At 43.9% G+C, this 20,575-nt stretch overlaps 1 protein-coding gene across 1 annotated transcript in view; it reads left to right on the top strand.

The window, feature by feature from the left end:
• The first annotated feature begins 202 nt into the window (after nt 1-202).
• LOC114551720 (caspase recruitment domain-containing protein 8) overlaps nt 203-20,575 on the top strand; it is a 24,856-nt gene continuing 4,483 nt past the window's right edge. Inside the window, exons 1-8 of the mRNA XM_028572684.1 lie at nt 203-340; nt 740-786; nt 9,540-9,655; nt 9,936-9,985; nt 12,025-12,242; nt 12,355-12,620; nt 12,853-12,966; nt 13,076-13,214. Of these exons, the coding sequence (XP_028428485.1) occupies nt 9,617-9,655; nt 9,936-9,985; nt 12,025-12,242; nt 12,355-12,620; nt 12,853-12,966; nt 13,076-13,214 (826 nt within the window). The 5' untranslated portion in view covers nt 203-340; nt 740-786; nt 9,540-9,616. The remainder of the gene's footprint in view (nt 341-739; nt 787-9,539; nt 9,656-9,935; nt 9,986-12,024; nt 12,243-12,354; nt 12,621-12,852; nt 12,967-13,075; nt 13,215-20,575) is intronic.

Here is a 20,575-nt window from a genome sequence, read left to right as displayed (position 1 = left end):
CCATGCAGATTTTTAATCATTTGCTTTTGATGTTAAATAATTAAATACCACAGATGATTTTAAAGATGCATTCTAAATCTGGACCCAAATGTACCTGGACAACAAACAAACGCATGGCTCCACGTGTTGACAGAGGATTCCTGTGTGTTGTTCTGTGTATTTGCAGTCTGTCAGGCTGTCTGATCTCAGAGGAAGGCTGTTCTTCTCTGGTCTCAGCTCTGAGCTCCAACCCCTCCTATCTGAGAGAGCTGGACCTGACCTACAATCATCCAGGAGATTCTGGAGTGAAGTTACTGTCAGCGGGACTGAAGGATCCTCTCTGGAGACTGGACACTCTCAGGTACAAACACTGATGAACAGAAAGGAGATATTTGTGTAGGAAGTCTCATGGGAGATCACCTATAGGAATCAAAATAATATTCTATGCAGTTTGGACAAATCTCTGCATGGTAAAGAAACCGTCTGTCATTTTGAGAAATATCACATTGATCAACTTATTACCAGGACATCTTTCATCTCTAGGTTTAGCCTAGCTTAGCAGAAACCAATGTGCTTTCTATGCTGTGACAAGAATGTGGGAATGAATGTGATCAATCAGAGACATACACTGACGTCTGGACCAATCACTGTATAAAGTGACTCTTGTGCTGGCAGAGCACAGTCACTGGAATAGGAGTTAGTTATTTAATGTCCATGTTTCCATGCTGCTCTGACCCACCCCCCCTCCTCCTCCTTTCAGGGTGGAGCCTGCTGGAGTCAGATGGTTGACACCAGGTCTGAGGAAGTGTAAGTGTGTTTTTAATTTCATTCATCAAACTGTGACATCACTCATTCAAACCTCTGAAGTTATTACGACGGCTTGACCACAGTCAGCCTCTGGCTTTACCGTAATATTATTCTGAAACAGACGTCAACTGGCGGCCCGCGGGCCACATCTGGCCCACCAAAGCTTTTAGTCTGGCCCGCAGAATAATCATGAATTCACAAAATGTAAAGAGGAAAAAAAGCGTTCTGTTATTTATCATTTCAAGCATTTAAGGCAAAATCCCAGCCCACTGTATTCACATCTCTATTCACATGCCGGGATTCTGTACAGCGATGCCAGAGCTCCACACACACAGTTGAGCCGAGATGTTTGTGCGTTAAAACAAACACCGCTGAGCCAAGATGTGTGTGCGTTAAAACACGCAGCACCTGACTGGGAACGATACAGAGAGGAGTAGTCTCTTTTCTGTAAATAGGCTACAATTAAACCTTCCTGAGTAAAAAGTCAATACTTATCAATGCACTCACCTGTGTAGACCGGCATAAACATGTAGAAAGTGATATATCAATCTGCTCAGTCCACTCTTGTCCACCGTGCTGTTTTACGCAAACACAGCTCTACTCTGCATATAGCAAAGTTTTACAAACAAGCTAAAACAAAAGCTGTCGGTTTGTAGTCTAACTATTTATCTTAGTTTGCCGGGAATCTGGAAATTTGGACAAATTCTTGTAAACCTCACTGCTGGCTGAACAAACCACACTCTCCGCTAGAGCGGTAAATCTATGGAGGTATTATAAGACCAAAACAGATACATGTGGACAGATACTTAACAGATACTTAATATGCACGTGAATGACGCGATCATTATGTTCGAGTTTTTCATTCTTGATGGTGATGATGCTGGTTGTATTATTTTGCAACAGCATCTTTCATTGCAAATGACGAGTGCATAGCCTGCTTATCAGTCATTCATCATTAAAGCTGGGCTTTTCCACGTCTTTGACAGTGACATGTTTACCTGACAACAGCCATTTCTTTCTGCAAGCATTTTCCACCAATCAGGATGCTGCCATCCATCCATCCATCCATCCATCCATCTTCGTCCGCTTATCCGGTGTCGGGTCGCGGGGGGAGCAGCTCCAGCAGGGGACCACAAACTTCCCTTTCCCGAGCAACATTAACCAGCTCCGACTGGGGATCCCGAGCGTTCCCAGGCCAGGTTGGAGATATAATCCCTCCACCTAGTCCTGGGTCTTCCCCGAGGCCTCCTCCCAGCTGGACGTGCCTGGAACACCTCCCTAGGGAGGCGCCCAGGGGGCATCCTTACCAGATGCCCGAACCACCTCAACTGGCCCCTTTCGACGCAAAGGAGCAGCGGCTCTACTCCGAGCTCCTCACGGATGGCTGAGCTTCTCACCCTATCTCTAAGGGAGACGCCAGCCACCCTCCTGAGGAAACCCATTTCGGCCGCTTGTACCCTGGATCTCGTTCTTTCGGTCATGACCCAGCCTTCATGACCATAGGTGAGGGTAGGAACGAAAAATCGAGAGCTTTGCCTTCTGGCTCAGCTCTCTTTTCGTCACAACGGTGCGATAGATTGAATGTAATACCGCACCCGCTGCGCCGATTCTCCGACCAATCTCCCGCTCCATTGTCCCCTCACTCGCGAACAAAACCCCAAGGTACTTGAACTCCTTCACTTGGGGTAAGGACTCATTCCCTACCTGGAGAAGGCATTCCATCGTTTTCCTGCTGAGAACCATGGCCTCCGATTTAGAGGTGCTGATCCTCATCCCAACCGCTTCACATTCGGCTGCGAACCGACCCAGTGAGTGCTGAAGGTCACAGGCCGATGATGCCATCAGGACCACATCATCTGCAAAGAGCAGCGATGAGATCCCCAGCCCACCAAACTGCAACCCCTCCCCACCCCGACTACGCCTCGATATCCTGTCCATAAATATTACAAACAGGATTGGTGACAAAGTGCAGCCCTGGCGGAGGCCAACCCTCACCTGAAACGAGTCCGACTTACTGCCGAGAACCCGGACACAGCTCTTGCTTTGGTCGTACAGAGATTGGATGGCCCTGAGTAGAGACCCCCTCACCCCATACTCCCGCAGCACCTCCCACAGTATCTCCCGGGGGACCCGGTCATACACCTTCTCCAAATCCACAAAACACATGTAGACCGGTTGGGCACTCCCAGGCTCCCTCCAGGATCCTTGTGAGAGTGAAGAGCTGGTCCGTTGTTCCACGACCAGGACGGAATCCGCATTGTTCCTCCTCAACCCGAGGTTCGACTATCGGCCGAACCCTTCTTTCCAGCACTTTGGAGTAGACTTTACCAGGGAGGCTGAGAAGTGTGATACCCCTGTAATTGGCACACACCCTCTGGTCCCCCTTTTTAAAAAGGGGAACCACCACCCCAGTCTGCCACTCCTTTGGCACTGTTCCAGACTTCCACGCAATGTTGAAGAGTCGTGTCAACCAGGACAGCCCCTCCACACCCAGAGCCTTGAGCATTTCTGGACGGATCTCATCAATCCCTGGGGCTTTGCCACTGTGTAGTTGTTTGACTACATCAGTGACTTTCGCTTGGGAAATCGACGACAATCCCCCGTCATCCTCCAGCTCTGCCTCTAACATATAGGGCGTATTAGTCGGATTCAGGAGTTCCTCAAAGTGCTCCTTCCACCGCCCTATTACCTCCTCAGTTGAGGTCAACAGTGTCCCATCCTTACTGTACACAGCTTGGATGGTTCCCCGCTTCCCCCTCCTGAGGTGGCGAACAGTTTTCCAGAAGCATTTGGTGCCGACCGAAAGCCTCCATGTCTTCTCCAAACTTCTCCCACACCCGCTGCTTTGCCTCTTTCACGGCAGATGCTGCAGCCCTTCGGGCCCTTCGGTACCCTGCAACTGCCTCCGGAGAACTCCGAGATAACATATCCCGGAAAGACTCCTTCTTCAGTCGGACGGCTTCCCTGACCACCGGTGTCCACCACGGTGTTCGTGGGTTACCGCCCCTTGAGGCACCTAAGACCCTAAGACCACAGCTCCTCGCAGCAGCTTCAGCAATGGAAACTTTGAACATTGTCCACTCGGGTTCAATGCCCCCAGCCTCCACAGGGATGCACGGAAAGCTCCGCCGGAGGTGTGAGTTGAAAGTCTGTCGGACAGGGGCCTCCTCCAGACGTCCCCAATTTACCCGCACTACACGTTTGGGCTTACCAGGTCTGTCCAGAGTCTTCCCCACCCCTGACCCAACTCACCACCAGATGGTGATCGGTTGACAGCTCTGCCCCTCTCTTCACCCGAGTGTCCAAAACATACGGCCTCAGATCAGATGAAACGATTACAAAATCGATCATTGACCTTCGGCCTAGGGTGCTCTGGTACCAGGTACACTTATGAGCATCCCTATGTTCGAACATGGTGTTCGTTATAGACAATCCATGACTAGCACAGAAGTCCAACAACAAACAACCGCTCTGGTTTAGATCAGGGAGGCCGTTCCTCCCAATCACGCCTCTCCAGTTGTCTCCATCATTGCCCACGTGCGTTGAAGTCCCCAGCAGAACAATGGAGTCCCCACTGGCGCCCCATGCAGGACTCCACTCAAGATCTCCAAGAAGGCCGAATACTCCGAACTCCTGTTTGGTGCATATGCACAAACATCAGTCAGAGTTTTCCCCCCCTCAACCCGCAGGCGTAGGGAGGCGACCCTCTCGTCCACCGGGGTAAACTCCAACCTAGCGGCGCTCAGCCGGGGGCTTGTTAGTATCCCCACACCCGCCTGGCGCCTCATCCCCTGGGCAACTCCGGAGAAGAAAAGAGTCCAACCCCTATCCAGGAGTACGGTTCCAGAACCGAGACTGTGCGTAAAGGTAAGCCCCACCAGATCTAACCGGTAGCGCTCCACCTCCCGCACTAGTTCCGGCTCCTTCCCCCACAGAGAGGGTCTGGTCCGTCGAGGCCCCTGACCTTCACTGCCACCCATTTGGCAGCGCACCCGACCCCAGCGGTTTCTCCCACAGGTGGTGGGCCCATGGGCTGGAGAGATGGGAGCCACGTAGCTTGTTCGGGCTGTGCCCGGCCGGGCTCCGTGGCAAAACCGGCCACCAGGCGCTCGCCGACGAGCCCACCGTCTGGGCCTGGCTCCAGACGGGGGCCCCGGGCTTCCTCCGGGCAGGGTCACTCCATCTCTACCTCGATCACTCATAGGGTTTTTGAACCATTCTTTGTCTGGCCCCTCATCTGAGACCACTTTGCCTTGGGAGACCCTACCAGGAGCACAAAGCTCCAGACAACACAGCCCTCAGGTTCACAGAGACACACAAACCTCTCCACCACGATAAGGTGATGGTTCACGGAGAAGATCAGGATGCTGCATACTACAATAATGTTTCTATAATCACATATTTTAACCATCACTCCTCAGTAAACTGCCTCTTAGTCTGAAATCATTTTCTAGTTAAAGAGCCAGTTATCATTATGGAGTTTCCATCGTTTTTTGGAGTTTGCTCACACTAATACATGTATTAGGTATAAATTAATTTTATTTTCTTTATTTGAAAGTCCGGTCCCCAGAGTGTCTGCTTAGAAAAATTCTGGCCCTTGAAAAAATGTAGTTGACGACCCCTGATCTACAACATCCGTGTTCCTGACTTCACCTGGAACTCGCAAACCGAAAGTAAAGTCTGTTTCTCTGCTGTTGTCTGTCACAGCCGTCACAAGTCTGTCACGTTTAACTGACATTAGCTGACCTCAGCAAAGAGAAATGGAATTGAAATTGAAATTGAATTGAAATTGAAAAAACTTTATTAATCCCGATAGGGAAACTGGTTTGCCACCAACCATACAGCAATCGAACACAATACACAACTAACAGACAAATAAACAAACAAATAATTCTGGACTAGTGGACCAATAGACCCTAATAAGGAGACACAATTTCACACAAGAATAATATCCAACGGTTAACAGTGTAGGTTAAAATATCTAACCGCAGTGGGAACAAAAGACCTTCTCATGCGCTCACTAGAGCACCGAGGCATTACCAATCGCTCACTGAAAGAGCTTCGGAGTCCTTTGAACAGTGGGTGTAATGGATGGCCTTCAAAAAGCAGGACAATTTTTAGTTTTGAACTAATCCTCTTCTCTACAATAACCTCCAGTACATCCGGGTTAAGACCAATAACTGAACCAGCTCTCTTGATTAACTTGTTTATCCTATTTTTGTCCTCAACAGATATACTGCCTCCCCAGCACAGTACAGCATAAAAAAGAACACTAGCCAAAATCCCTTGATAAAAAACATTTAAGAGCTTTGTGCTGATGTTGAATGATCTAAGTTTTCTCAAAAAGAACAATCTCGACTGAGCCTTCTTCATTAGGACATTCGTATTCTCCTTCCAGTTTAATTTTTCGTCCAGGTATATACCTAAGAATTTATATGACTGCACAATTTCAATCAACTGCCCATTAATTATAACTGGAAGGACCTTCTCTTTTTTCTTCCTAAAATCAATAACAAGTTCTTTGGTCTTTCCTACGTTCAGTTTCATAAAGTTAGACTCACACCAGGTATAAAAAGACTGCACCTCTCTTCTGTAGGCAAGATCATCACCCTGATTAAGTAGACCCACTAAAGCAGTGTCATCCAACACAGTGGTAGCAGAGTCGCCAGCAAGGGGGCGGCGCCAAAACAGAATAACTAAACATGCTTGCTGACTGGGAGTTCTGGATGAACTCATGGAAGACATTACCGTATGCTGGCTGTGTGGTGAAGCAAATCTACCAGTCACTTGCATATTTTACCAGCATTTGGCTAGTAGAAGGTGCTAACTTTGGACACTTATTCAAGCCAATCAGCAACAGGCAGTGGCAGTTGATGGTGGGGGGGAGGCAGCATGTGAAAGTGCAGGCCGGCCAGTATTATCTGTCGGTGAATCTGGGGGGCAGAGCTTCTGAAGGGGGGGTTGTAGCTGTGTTTAATTCAAATATCAAAAATCTTTGCACAGCATCACTTACTGCACCATTTAATAACTTCAGCTTTGGGGTGCCCTGGTAGATCACCTGGTTGATCGTTTGCCCAATATACAAACCCCAGTTCCAATAAAGTTGCGACGTTGTGCAAAACGTAAGTAAAAATAGAATACAATGATTTGCATCCCAGATATTTGTCACCGTTGTGTACATTCACCTGAGAGATAATGAGGAGGAAGCCTCAGAGTCTGTACTTAAAGTAACCCAGAGGCTGCAATCTATATCTCCAGATGTGCCATGCTTGTACAATAAGTTCTCCTGCTCAACCAGGCATAACAAGATTTTTGACATTATGGTTCTGTCAATGGAGCATTTAAGTCCCTACCCTTTTCCTCGCTGGGAGGGGCTGATCACAATTGTGTGCAGCTCATAGAGTTTACAGGGATGCTTTGACTGCACATACTGGGGCATGTTTAAGGAATCTTGCAGTGACATTGATGAGCTGACAGACGTTATCAACAGCTATGTGACCTTCTGTCAAGACCAAAAAAGACTGTAAAGGTATTTCCTAACAGCAAGCCATAGGTGTGAAAATCTCTGAAAACCTGTTAAATGTTGTAGCTGTTAAATGTGAAAAGAAGGGTATTTCGAGAGGGCAACCTTACAGAGTTGAACATCCTTAAAAAAGAGATCAGGAGTGAAATAGGCTGTGCGAAACAGAATTACAAAGAGAAGTTGGAAAGAGAACTTGCTAACAATAGACTGGGGTCTGCCTGGAATGGTTTAAAAACTATTGTAGGTTCAGAAAGCAAAGGCAAACTTCAGGTGTCCCTTGATGGTTTTAATTCTGACAATCAATTGGCACAAGAGTTTAATAAGTTTTATCTCAGGTTTGATTGCCTTGATTTGAATAGTGAAATTCTAAATTTGAAAAACAAACTATCCAGTTAGGGACTTAATCCCTTTGATGTTCTCTCTGTGGCCAAATCTTTTAAAAATTCTAAAGCTAGGAAAAGCCCAGGTCCTGATTGTATAAGTAGTCAATTGCTTTCCTCCTGTGCAGAACAATTAGCCCCCATCTTTCACCATATCTTCCATCTGTCACTTCACCTATAGAGGGTGTCAAAGAGTTGGAAGCAGTCGATAGTCATCCCTGTAGCCAAAAACAACTATCCCAAAGTTCTTTTCAGACCTGTGGCCCTGACTTCTCTTGTAATGAAGTCCTTCGAAAAACTGATAAAAAGAGATATCCTTACCAAGACTGCACATCAACTTGAAACCTCTTCAGTTCGAATATATAGAGCTGGCCGGTGAGTAGAAGATGCCACTGCGACCTTAATAAACCTTGTTTTAGAACATCTTAAAGGAAACAAAAACCATGGCAAGTTGCTATTTGTTGTCTTTTCGTCAGCTTTTAACATGACCCAGCCCCACATTCTAATTGATAAACTTATCAATAATTTCAGCTTAGATTTGAACATTGTTGGGTGATTTCTTGACTTTTTAACATACAGAACTCAGAGAGTGGGGGTTAATGGATGCACGTCTGGGGAACTGATATCATTCACTGGGTCTCCCCCCAGGGCTGTGTTCTTTCCCCTCTCCTCTACATTCTTTATACTGACGGCTGTCATAGTCGGCACGAAAACGGTTTGATTTTAGAGTTTGCTGATGACTGTGATAGTCAGCCTCCTACATGACAGTGAAAACAGCCACGGTCCTGTAGTTGATGAATTTGTAGATTGGTGTGACAATGCATTCCTACGCCTTAATGTGCAGAAAACTAAGGACATGTGCATTGATTTTAGACACAAATCCACTAACTACCAAAATACCATTATCAAAGGGCAGACTGTAGACTCTGCTGAAACCTATAAATATCTTGGGACCATAGTGGATTACAAGCTCAAATTTAATTTCCACTTTGAAGGCCAGCAGCGACTGTATTGCCTGAGGAAACTGTCCAAGTTTCATGTCAAAAAGTCCCTCATGATTCTGTTCTACAGATCTTATATTGAGTCTGTCCTGACTTTCTCCCTTCTCTGTTGGTTCGGAAATCTTAACATCAAGTCCAAAATTGCACTAAACAGAGTTGTGAAGATAAGCAACAAGATATTGTGTGTCCAACAGTGCACATTATCAGACCTGTTCCATGGACAGATAGTCAGGAAAGCTAATGCGATTTGCTCCGACAGTTCCCACCCCTTATTTCCTGAATTTCAGTCCTTGACGTTTGGCTCCCGTCAAAAATGTCTATCTCTAAGGAGTAACAGGTACAAGTACTCCTTTATACCTCCAGCCATTTCCTATTTGAATAGGGGTCAGGGGAGGAGTTTTCTTTGATCTCATGGCTACCTCATTTCATCTTCTTTCTTTTCTTTCTTTCTTTATTCCTTGGTTGGTTGGTTATATATTCTAGTCTGTTGACTATGTGTTGAGGATGTCAGAGATGTTGATAAAAGGGGTTGGTGATGTAATATAATGGATGCTGATGTTGTGTTGATGATGGTCATTGCTGATTATATTGTGTCAACTTTGTAGGCTGATATGCACGTTTTCCTATATGTAGGTTACTGTGACCCTGCTATCCATGCACCTTGTACTGCTACTTATTAGTCCTCATATACTGTTACGGTTGTGTTCCAGTTGGACTGTGTCTAGAACTTGTATGTGTTTATGTGTCTTGTATGTGTTTATACTTGCTGCACACCTAATCGCCCTTCGGGGACCCAAATAAAGTTGAAGTAGAAGTTTGCCATCTGCTGTGTCTTCTTGTCTCCATCAGATGGGTCAAAGACAGACCTTGATGTGTCTGAGGACAGAAGAGAGGACCAGCTGAGTCCTGGTGATCCAGAAAGGTTGATGCAGCAGCAGCAGCAGCAGCAGCAGCAGCAGCAGCTTGTGTGTGGAGAGTCTTTCACTTTGACATTAGTATTAATGTGTCAGTGATCAGACAGGGCTTCCTCACTTCATTTCCCTCCAGGCTAGAATATTGATGCTGTCCAACAGAGTCCTGCAGGCTTCACTTGTGCACCATAATTTTACTGAATAATAACAATGATTTAGTCCTTCTGCCATATGGTGAATTGATGAATAAAGAGGAAAGAGTGCACGTAGAGTAGAAAGTAAAGCAGTGAGCATCCTGACCTGTTGCTAATCACTTCTTTTTTTTCAATTTCAGGACCCTTTCACACCTGAGCTGCTGACTGAGTCTGGAAAGACTTCATACAGGTAACCAAATCATAAAAAGATGAATATGTTTTGACCTCCTTTCAACACTTAAAGTTATTGCACACTGAGTCCTAAATTCGTGGACGTTAAAAAATAAATACGACCTCACGTTTCAATCATGTTTATTATCACACTGCCACAATTTTTGTCCATCATATAAAAATTAAGAACGGGCTAAATTTTCTGCGTTTTTTTTTCTTCACATTCGTAGCAAGCATTTATATGTGTTTTAACAAGGAGAAGGTACGAGCCTTTTGAGAAATGCAGGACAGAGAGACGCTTGCAGAGTGCAGCGTATAATTTCATAAGTCAGATAGTCTTCTGTCAATGGGTCAGATGGTAATATCCAGAAGGATGATGAGGAGAATAGAAGAGGGGATTAGGAGAATACAGACGGAAAAAGGAGAGCAATAGTAGTGATGGAGACAGAGAGAGAGAGAGAGAGGGCAGTGACACTCCTTCAGGGAGCCAAACGCAAGAAGACACAGACCGAGAGGTAATGTTACTGTCAACAGAGAGAAGAGAGGGATGAAGTGATGGAGAAGGAGAGAGAGAAGGAGAGGTAATGTTACTGTCAACAGAGAGAAGAGAGGGATGAAGTGAGGGAGAAGGAGAGAGAGAAGGAGAGGTAATGTTACTGTCAACAGAGAGAAGAGAGGGATGAAGTGATGGAGAAGGAGAGAGAGAAGGAGAGGTAATGTTACTGTCAACAGAGAGAAGAGAGGGATGAAGTGAGGGAGAAGGAGAGAGAGAAGGAGAGGTAACGTTACTGTCAACAGAGAGAAGAGAGGGATGAAGTGAGGGAGAAGGAGAGAGAGAAGGAGAGGTAATGTTACTGTCAACAGAGAGAAGAGAGGGATGAAGTGAGGGAGAAGGAGAGAGAGAAGAGAGGTAATGTTACTGTCAACAGAGAGAAGAGAGGGATGAAGTGATGGAGAAGGAGAGAGAGAAGGAGAGGTAATGTTACTGTCAACAGAGAAGAGAGGGATGAAGTGATGGAGAAGGAGAGAGAAGGAGAGGTAATGTTACTGTCAACAGAGAGAAGAGAGGGATGAAGTGATGGAGAAGGGGAGAGAAGGAGAGGTAATGTTACTGTCAACAGAGAGAAGAGAGGGATGAAGTGATGGAGAAGGAGAGAGAAGGAGAGGTAATGTTACTGTCAACAGAGAGAAGAGAGGGATGAAGTGATGGAGAAGGAGAGAGAAGGAGAGGTAATGTTACTGTCAACAGAGAGAAGAGAGGGATGAAGTGAGGGAGAAGGAGAGAGAGAAGGAGAGGTAATGTTAATGTCAACAGAGAGAAGAGAGGGATGAAGTGAGAGAGAAGGAGAGAGAGGCAGAGCAACAGCAGCATCACATTTTGTATTGTTTTTGCGAAATTTTACGCATCGGACTCAGTGTGCAAGGTTTATGTGTGTGATGCATTTTTAGGAAGACAAACGAAAAAAGGCATATGAAAATTTTGGACACAGTGTGCAAGGACGTTTCCACTTTAATGTAAAGTTCAGCCTTTACAGTTGATCTCATTTCAGTACGTGTGTATACTCCATCAGAAGTGCATTTCAGATGATCAAACAGCTTCAGAAACTCCTCCACACACTCTTGAACTGTCATTTCATCTCCTTTCACTTCTTCCTCTTCACTTCACTGCAGCTGCTGCTTTACTCTCTTTGGTCCCCAACTTTGTTTTGAAGCGATGCAGCGATCCCATTTCTAGTTTTTCTGACTTGTTACTACGACAACAGCTGGATGGATGGTGTGTGTTTGTGTTTCCTGGGCAGATTAAATCTGTGGCTCTGGGTGAATTAGTGCCAGACAGTTTTAGTGTTTGCCGTTCAGTTGGAGGTCAGGACAGGTGATCAGTCAGCTGAAGAATCCGAGAGATGGCAGGTTGGGACCGAGCACAAAGGAAGACTGAAAGGTGGAGAACTGGACGGACCAGATGAAGAACAACACCACGTCTGCACGCTTCATCTCAACACCTGATTGGACCCACAGAGGGAGAGCTGCTTTGTGATTGGCCCTTCTGTGTCCCGACAGGTTCAGGTGTCCTGGTCCAGGTGTGTTCCAGTGTGCTTTGACTGGACTGGTGTTTGTTACGACTCAGGAGGCGGAGCTGCTGTACAACATTGTCCAATGGGACGGGAGCCTCCTCCAATCAGCTGGCAGGATGGCTGCAGGGCCGCTGTACGACATCAGGTGTTCAGAGGAGGCTGCTGTCTGTCAGCTCCACCTTCCACACTGTGAAATCATAGATGGTAAGAGATGAGTTTACTAGAGCTGCTAGTTAGTAGTAGTCCAACTAGTAACACTGCTGCACTACAATCATTCTCCATCAAACCAGAGTGGACCAGCTGTGTGTCTCCACAGCTCCTCTGCCTGATGGCCTGTTGTCTGTCGTCCACATCACTGATGATGGGATGAGCATCCTTGAGCCGCTGGAGATTACTGACTCTCATGTGGTTGTAAATGTCCCTCACCTCTCTGTCTTTGGCCTGGGCTGGAATGTCGTTAAAAGGTTGTGGACCAAACCTGTCAGCGGCCAAGTTCTGCTGTTCCTGGGACACCTAACTCCAGAAACAGAGAGGCAGAAACTCAATGTGCTTCTCCTGCCAAGAAACATCCCTCTGAGCACGGTAAGGCTTCATGTTCCAATGTCTGCAGCCTGTCTTAAAACACCAGGGAGCATGTTGAAATCTGGTGGAGGGTTGTAGTGCTGTTGGTGTTGACGTAGTCCAGAACGTAGGAGGCATATGACTCAATGTCCTTGTGGAGTCCAGGGTGGAAAACATACTCCAGTCTGTGTGTTCAAACGAGTGGTGGTGTGTACTTGATTTTAAAAGTTAAAATATTCTGATGTGTCTTTAGGTGAGTGCACAATATCACCAATCTAGGAACATCCAGGTTCCTTCCACATGTAGACTCATCAAAGACCAAAGTTACACTGTCCACTGTCCTCAGGCTGTTACAATACAGCCAAAGGTGAGGATTTCAAAATAAAAGTCTTTGTTAGTGCTGGAACATGCTGACATCTTTTCATCCTTTAGTTGACTTTAGATTCTCTGCAGATACTGAATCTTTGCTTTCTCAGAAAGCAGATTTTGAGCTGGAGTTTGGACCAAACTACCACCCAACGTTTGAGATCCGCCTGCCTGTAAACACACCAGAAGTGACTCTAATAGTCCAAGACGAAGGACAGAGCGTCTGGGAGCATGACGTGGACATGATTGGTAAAGTTTTGATCCACCTGATACAACAGAAGACAACAGAGTTATGGAGTTATGAAGACAATCGGTATCAGGCGGCTAAAAGTGCGATTGGGGCATCGCTAGTTAAGATCAGACGTGACTTCACTTCCTGAAGGTTACCACACGATGCAGAACGTGACGTAGCTCCGTTTGTTCCCTAAAGTTAAAAAACTCTTTTCAAATGGGACATGAACCCTGGATTCCCGTGTGAAAGTCCCACCCCCCCAACCTGCCTTCTTACCAGGGGTTTCATTTATAAACGTGGCGTACGCACAAAACGGGACTGAAAATGTGCGTATGCCACTTCCCACGCAAAGGTTGTGATTTATAAAAAACAAACTTGACGCAAGAATGTAAGTAAGTAAGTAAGTAAAATTTATTTGTATAGCACATTTCACAGATAAAAAACACAAAGTGCTTCACAACAAATGGGTGGATACACAACATTTATACATTGCAGTACATAATCGGAAAAATAAACAGAAATACACTTAAGACACAATAAAACCGACCTAATCACCCTATGGTCTATTGAAACGCCTCTTTAAAAAGAAGAGTTTTCAACTGCGTTTTTAAAATTTGTCACTGAATCCAAGCAGCGTACGGAAGGAGGCAAAGAGTTCCACAGCCTTGGTGCCACAGCTTGAAACGAACGGTCCCCTCTAGTTTTAAAATGTGTACGGGGGGCAACTAAAAATCTCTGACCTGTTGATCTCAGACTACGTGAGGACGTACGCAGCTGTATCAGGTCAGAGATATAAGGGGGCGCCTGACCTTGTAGGGCTCTAAAAGTTAGAACCAAAATCTTGAAGTGTATTCTAAATTTCACTGGTAACCAATGAAGTGAAGCTAAAACCGGAGCGATGTGGGCCCGCTTGCTAGTGTGGGTTAAAAGCCTAACAGCAGAATTCTGGACAGCATGGAGGCGACAAAGGTCTTTCTTATCAAGACAAATAAAAAGACTATTACAATAGTCTAAACGGGACGAAATAAATGCATGAATGATCATCTCCAATTCGTCCTTTGACACCAAGGCTCTTATCTTAGAAATGTTGCTTAATTGAAAGAAACAGTTTTTAATAAGTTGCTTCGAGTGTTTCTCCAGAGACATGGCAACATCAAAAACAACACCTAAGCTCCTGAGACTCGGCTGCACAGACGAGCCTAAGGCACCGAGATGCTGTTTTATGTGAGAGATGCTCTGCTCTGGGGCAATGATTAGTGTTTCAGTCTTAGCTGAGTTCAACAGTAAAAGGTTATCATTTAGCCACTGCTTAATCCCACTCAGACAGTTGAGTAGGGAAGACAGTTTATATAACTCAGTAGGCTTAAAAGAGTAGTATAGCTGAATGTCATCTGCATACAAGTGATAAGAAACATCCTTGAACTGGCCAATTATATGTCCTAGAGGAAGTATATACAAAAGGAAGAGAATCGGTCCCAGGACAGAACCCTGAGGAACACCACTCGATAGACCTGCAGTATCTGACATGATCTGATTTATAAAGACACCAAAACTTCTGCCGGTAAGGTAAGATGAAAACCATTTTAAAACTGATCCCGATATCCCTAATAGATCCTGAAGTTTATTAATCAAAATATTGTGATCAATAGTGTCAAAGGCGGATGTAAGGTCCAATAAAACTAACACTGTATGCTTTCCACAATCTGCTGACATCAAAATATCACTCGAAACTTTAACTAGTGCAGTTTCCGTAGAATGTTTTTTCCGGAAACCTGACTATTTGTCAAAAATATTATTTATCTCCAAGAAAGTAGTAAGCTGCTCTGCTACCACTTTCTCTAGAATCTTAGCCATAAAAGGGAGTTTAGATATAGGCCTATAATCCATGGGTTGCAATGGATCTAAACTGGGCTTTTTAAGAACCGGTTCAACAATAGCATGTTTAAAAAAGTCAGGAACCACACCAGTTAAAAGAGAGGTATTGATCATTTCTACAACACAGGGGCCAATACTATGAAAAACCTGCTTAAACAGCATAGTTGGGAGAACATCACTGTGACAACAAGAAGGTTTCAACTTATCTAGCAAAGTGGTAACCTCATGTAATGTCACTAATTCAAAGGAAAAACATGGATGAGGAAGCGCCAAAGTACAAGCTTTGAAACAAGCAGGAGGAGGTAAAATACTAGATCTGATATCTTTAATCTTCTCAACAAAGAAGTCAAGGAATACATTACTGTTTAACAAAGAGAACACCGCAATTGGAGAGACAGATGGTGAAACAATTGAATTAATGGTGTCAAACAAGAATTTGGGGTTTTTCTTATTAGAGGATATTAGCTGAGAGAAGTATTTAGTTCTAGCACTTTTCAGACGTTCATTTAGGGAGGTAGTTAATTCCCTAAGATAAAGCCTGTGAACTTCGAGTTTAGTTGTTTTCCATAAGCGCTCTATCTTCCGACGTTTACTTTTACAGCTCTGAATGGATGTATTTATCCAGGGGCAAGACTTTTTAAGAGATACAATGTTTGATTTCATAGGAGCTACTTCATCTAAAATTGCTAAACATTGGCTGTTAAAAGACTCAGCATACACATTGGCATCACTGCAACCCCTTAGCCTGCATCGCTCAAACAACATAGAAAACTTCCCAGCAACATCCTGGTTAATAACTCTCCTTTGAGCCTTCATTCTCAGAGGCGAGGGGACCCGAGGTAAGTTCAGGTTAAAGAAAACACAACTATGGTCACTCACATGTACATCCTCCACACACACATTTACTATCTCTAGACCTAGTGAGAAAACAAGGTCCAGGGTATGCCCCTTTAAGTGTGTAGGTCCTGTGACATGTTGCGTAAAATTAAGAGTCAGTAATGGATAGGAGATCTGTAGCTGCAATACATGACATATCATCAATATGAAGATTAAAGTCTCCAATAATTAAGACTTTCTCCAGCTTAATTATAGAGGTTAAAAAATCAGTAAAGTCAGTAAGAAAGATGCCTGCAGGACCAGGAGGGTGGTAAATTAGCACACAATAAAATATGTTATCAGAACCGACCTTAATCATCTGTGATTCAAAAGAGGTGAAGGATTCAGAGTGGATTACTCTGCATAAGAATCTGTCACGATACACAACAGCAAGGCCGCCGCCTCGGCGTGCCGTTCGAGGTGTCCCAATCATAGAGCAGCCTGTAGGACAGAGCTCATTTAAATGTACAGCTTCCTTATCCTTTTGCCACGTTTCTGTAAGAAACCTAAAATCCATCTTTTCCTTGGTGAAAAGGTCGTTGATGGCATGCGCCTTATTAGAATGTGCGGTCCTCCCGCAAATTCTAAACCATGCATACGCAGATTTTGGAGACAAAATAGGAATTGGTGATGCAGATGGTGAGGTGGTGAACTGAAGTCAGTACATGTGGGAATAACGATTAGGCTACTCTTAATACAGTACAGGCCAAAAGTTTGGACCCACCTTCTCATTCAATGCGTTTCCTTTTTATTTTCATGACTATTTACATTGTAGATTCTCACTGAAGGCATCAAAACTATGAATGAACACATATGGAATTATGTACTTAACAAAAAAGTGTGAAATAACTGAAAACATGTCTTATATTTTAGATTCTTCAAAGTAAAAATTTTTTTTTTTAATTTTATTTAATTAACCCTGACAAAGCCCACCTGTGAAGGTAAAACCATTTCAGGTGACTACTTCATGAAGCTCATTGAGAGAACACCAAGGGTTTGCAGCGCTATCAAAAAAAGCAGATACACTAAGGCCCAAAAGCCTAAAATGGCGTACGCCGAAAAAAAGTCAGATTTATAAAACCATGTGTACGCACACCTGTAAGCAATGTTCCCTTTATAAATCACAGATTACCTACAAGTGTGCGTAGGTGGATCAGCCTCTTATCCCGCCCTGTACACGCCCATTGTTAACCATAAATAGTCAAAGCAAAGCACCTTGTGAATGCTGATCAGTATGTTAATGACCCTGGCAATTCTTTCGTCACACCGAATCATGCCGAATCATGACGACTGGCGGAGAAAACAATAAATAAATTAATAAACCTCTCAGACGCTCGGGAATTGCTGCCAATTGAATTATAATTTCGGCCTGTTGTCGGCCACTGTTGCACAGTGTAGGGAAACCGGAATTATAGACTACCTTTATTAATAAAATCTTTCAAAATGGTAGGCATTACGGCACTCTGGACAACTTTGATATACCAGACGTATTATAATAAGATTTAACAGAACTATATATTATATCCAAACAAGCCTTAGTGATGAAGTTGAAGATTATATATAATATTTATTTAAAAAAACACTTTCCCATTTCCCTCTGGAAACAGCTGGTTTCACCCAGAGTGGCGAAGACCTGTATTTGGACCGGGATGGCACGGTTCCGGTGCGTTGCCCTCTCTACTGGACCCAGTTCAGTACATAGATCCAAGAGCTCAGCTTTAGGGAATCTAAATCGGCAAATTAGCCAGTCATGGTCATGGTCCCTGAAGTCTCTTTCTCTCCTGATTCTTCCATTGGGGTTAGTCCTCCTGCAGGGCCAGCAGGGCCATCATGCAGCATTACACACGGGGTCACTGCAGTATTTATATGTTTACAGCAATTTGTGATTGTTAACACCTCGCCAACACAGCAATACAATCTGAAGACAAAAGAAAATGTAATAGGCAAACACACTTTTCTTCATGAAGGTTTTGTTAACAGTTTTAAAGTTCGGACTGATAACGAGGACATTAAGGGTAAATATTGCGCGAGAGCTTAACGGCTGTATTTCCAGACTTTGACATTTGATGATATATGCACAGTTTTAAAGACATATATTTAGTTATTTACACTGCCGTTATTTAATGGTAGGGTATTTGATGTTACCCTGTATTCCATGCAGTCAGGCCATCTCCTCCTCCTGCGCCCCGTATTGGACAATGTGACGGTGAGACAGCGCCAATAAAATATTAAGAACACATTTTTATTGAAGATTTCAGTTTATGGAACATTTATCACTGAGTACAAGCGCAAATAACACTGCTGGATTTAATCTTCATGGTGACGTGGATGATATGGAGTGAAAAAATGTGCGAGGCATCAATATTTTTATTTTTTGTACTCTTATAGTTATTCCCATGTACTCTCTGCAGTCTGACTTCAGTTCACCACCTCACCATCTGTGTTTCCAGTTCCTATTTTGTCTCCAAAATGTGCGTACGCACGGTTCAGAGTTTGCGTGGAGGACCTCACATTCTCCAGTCAAGTTTGTTTTTTATAAATCACAACCTTTGCGTGGGAAGTGGCTTACGCACTTTTTCAGCCCCGTTTTGTGCGTACGCCACGTTTAGAAATGAGACCCCTGGTCTGTAAAACAGATACACAGGACAGGTGGTTGATTGTCATAATGCAGTCTTTTCTCCATTAGAGGACAGAAAGATGACATTAGTCCTGGAGTCTTGTCTCCGTTAGAGGACAGAAAGATGACATTAGTCCTGGAGTCTTGTCTCCATTAGAGGACAGAAAGATGACATTAGTCCTGGAGTCTTGTCTCCATTAGAGGACAGAAAGATGACATTAGTCCTGGAGTCTTGTCTCCATTAGAGGACAGAAAGATGACATTAGTCCTGGAGTCTTTTCTCCATTAGAGGACAGAAAGATGACATTAGTCCTGGAGTCTTTTTCTCCATTAGAGGACAGAAAGATGACATTAGTCCTGGAGTCTTTCCAATGTTCCTGTTCTCCCAGAAAGAGAATGAATGACAGAGGTGTGTGTGTGTGTGTGTGTGTGTGTGTGTGTGTGTGTGTGTGTGTGTGTGTGTGTGTGTGTGTGTGTGTGTGTGTGTGTGTGTGTGTGTGTGTGTTTGTGTGTGTGTTTGTGTGTATGTGTTTCTTTGTCTGTGTGTGTGTGTGTGTGTGTGTATGTGGGTTTGTCTGTGTGTGTGTGTGTGTGTGTCTGCCTCTGTGTGTGTACGTGATTGTGTGTGTGTTTCTGTCTGTGTGTGTATTTGGAAGGGTGTTAAGTCCATTTTTATTTTATTTTTTGCTGCTGTAAGACGAGTGCTTAGGGCCGTCTACACATTACAACACCGAAAAGAGATGCAACAAAAATATTTTTTAATTTAACTTTTTTTTTTAAGGAAAGTGCTGTAGTATAACTAGCAGGAGACAAGTAGTAACTGAGTTAAGTTTGGAGACATTACCTTATTTAATCATTAAATATTTTTGTTGTATCTCTTTTCGGTGTAGTAATTTGTAGACGGCCCTAAGCACTCGTCTAACTGCAGGTAGCAGCAGCAACAACAGCAGAGAGTAGAAGAGAGCAGGCAAGTGTTCATAAACTTCTGGTGTACTTACAAACTTTCCAATCCATCGTTTTATGAGTACATAACCTATATGTACTACTGTAGACGTTTGGTATCATTTCAGGCATTATTAGTGGGGTAACTTACAAGATACAAACGTGGGTCCATTAGCCCCTGCGCTAAGCTATTCAGCTGATTACGCTACTCTACGCTAACTCTCCCAATGTTAGGCCCAGCTGAAAAAAGCTTCTGGGGGGGTCGAGGTCATGGTGCAGAGGACCCTAGAGTGACATTACTCCGAACCATCACTTTAATGTGCACACACTGATGTCACTGTAAGATACTACTTGTGCAATATTAATTCCCTCTGCAATTAAGTAATATACCTTCTGGTTAGTTACTAGTTACTTTAGTTACTCCGCTACATTCATCTGTTCCAGCTTTAGTTACTAGTTACTTTAGTTACTCTGCTACATTCATCTGTTCCAGCTTTAGTTACTAGTTACTTTAGTTACTCCGCTACATTCATCTGTTCCAGCTTTAGTTACTAGTTACTTTAGTTACTCCACTACATTCATCTGTTCCAGCTTTAGTTACTAGTTACTTTAGTTACTCCACTACATTCATCTGTTACAGCTTTAGTTACTAGTTACTTTAGTTACTCCACTACATTCATCTGACAGCTTTAGTTACTAGTTACTGTAGTTACTCCACTACATTCATCTGACAGCTTTAGTTACTAGTTACTTTAGTTACTCCACTACATTCATCTGACAGCTTTAGTTACTAGTTACTGTAGTTACTCCGCTACATTCATCTGTTCCAGCTTTAGTTACTAGTTACTTTAGTTACTCCACTACATTCATCTGACAGCTTTAGTTACTAGTTACTGTAGTTACTCCACTACATTCATCTGACAGCTTTAGTTACTAGTTACTTTAGTTACTCCACTACATTCATCTGACAGCTTTAGTTACTAGTTACTGTAGTTACTCCGCTACATTCATCTGTTCCAGCTTTAGTTACTAGTTACTTTAGTTACTCCACTACATTCATCTGACAGC

This window comes from Perca flavescens, unplaced genomic scaffold (assembly GCF_004354835.1).
Source record: "Perca flavescens isolate YP-PL-M2 unplaced genomic scaffold, PFLA_1.0 EPR50_1.1_unplaced_scaf_4, whole genome shotgun sequence".
In the NCBI taxonomy this organism is placed as follows: domain Eukaryota; kingdom Metazoa; phylum Chordata; class Actinopteri; order Perciformes; family Percidae; genus Perca; species Perca flavescens.
This window is presented reverse-complemented; position numbering and strand designations above follow the sequence as displayed.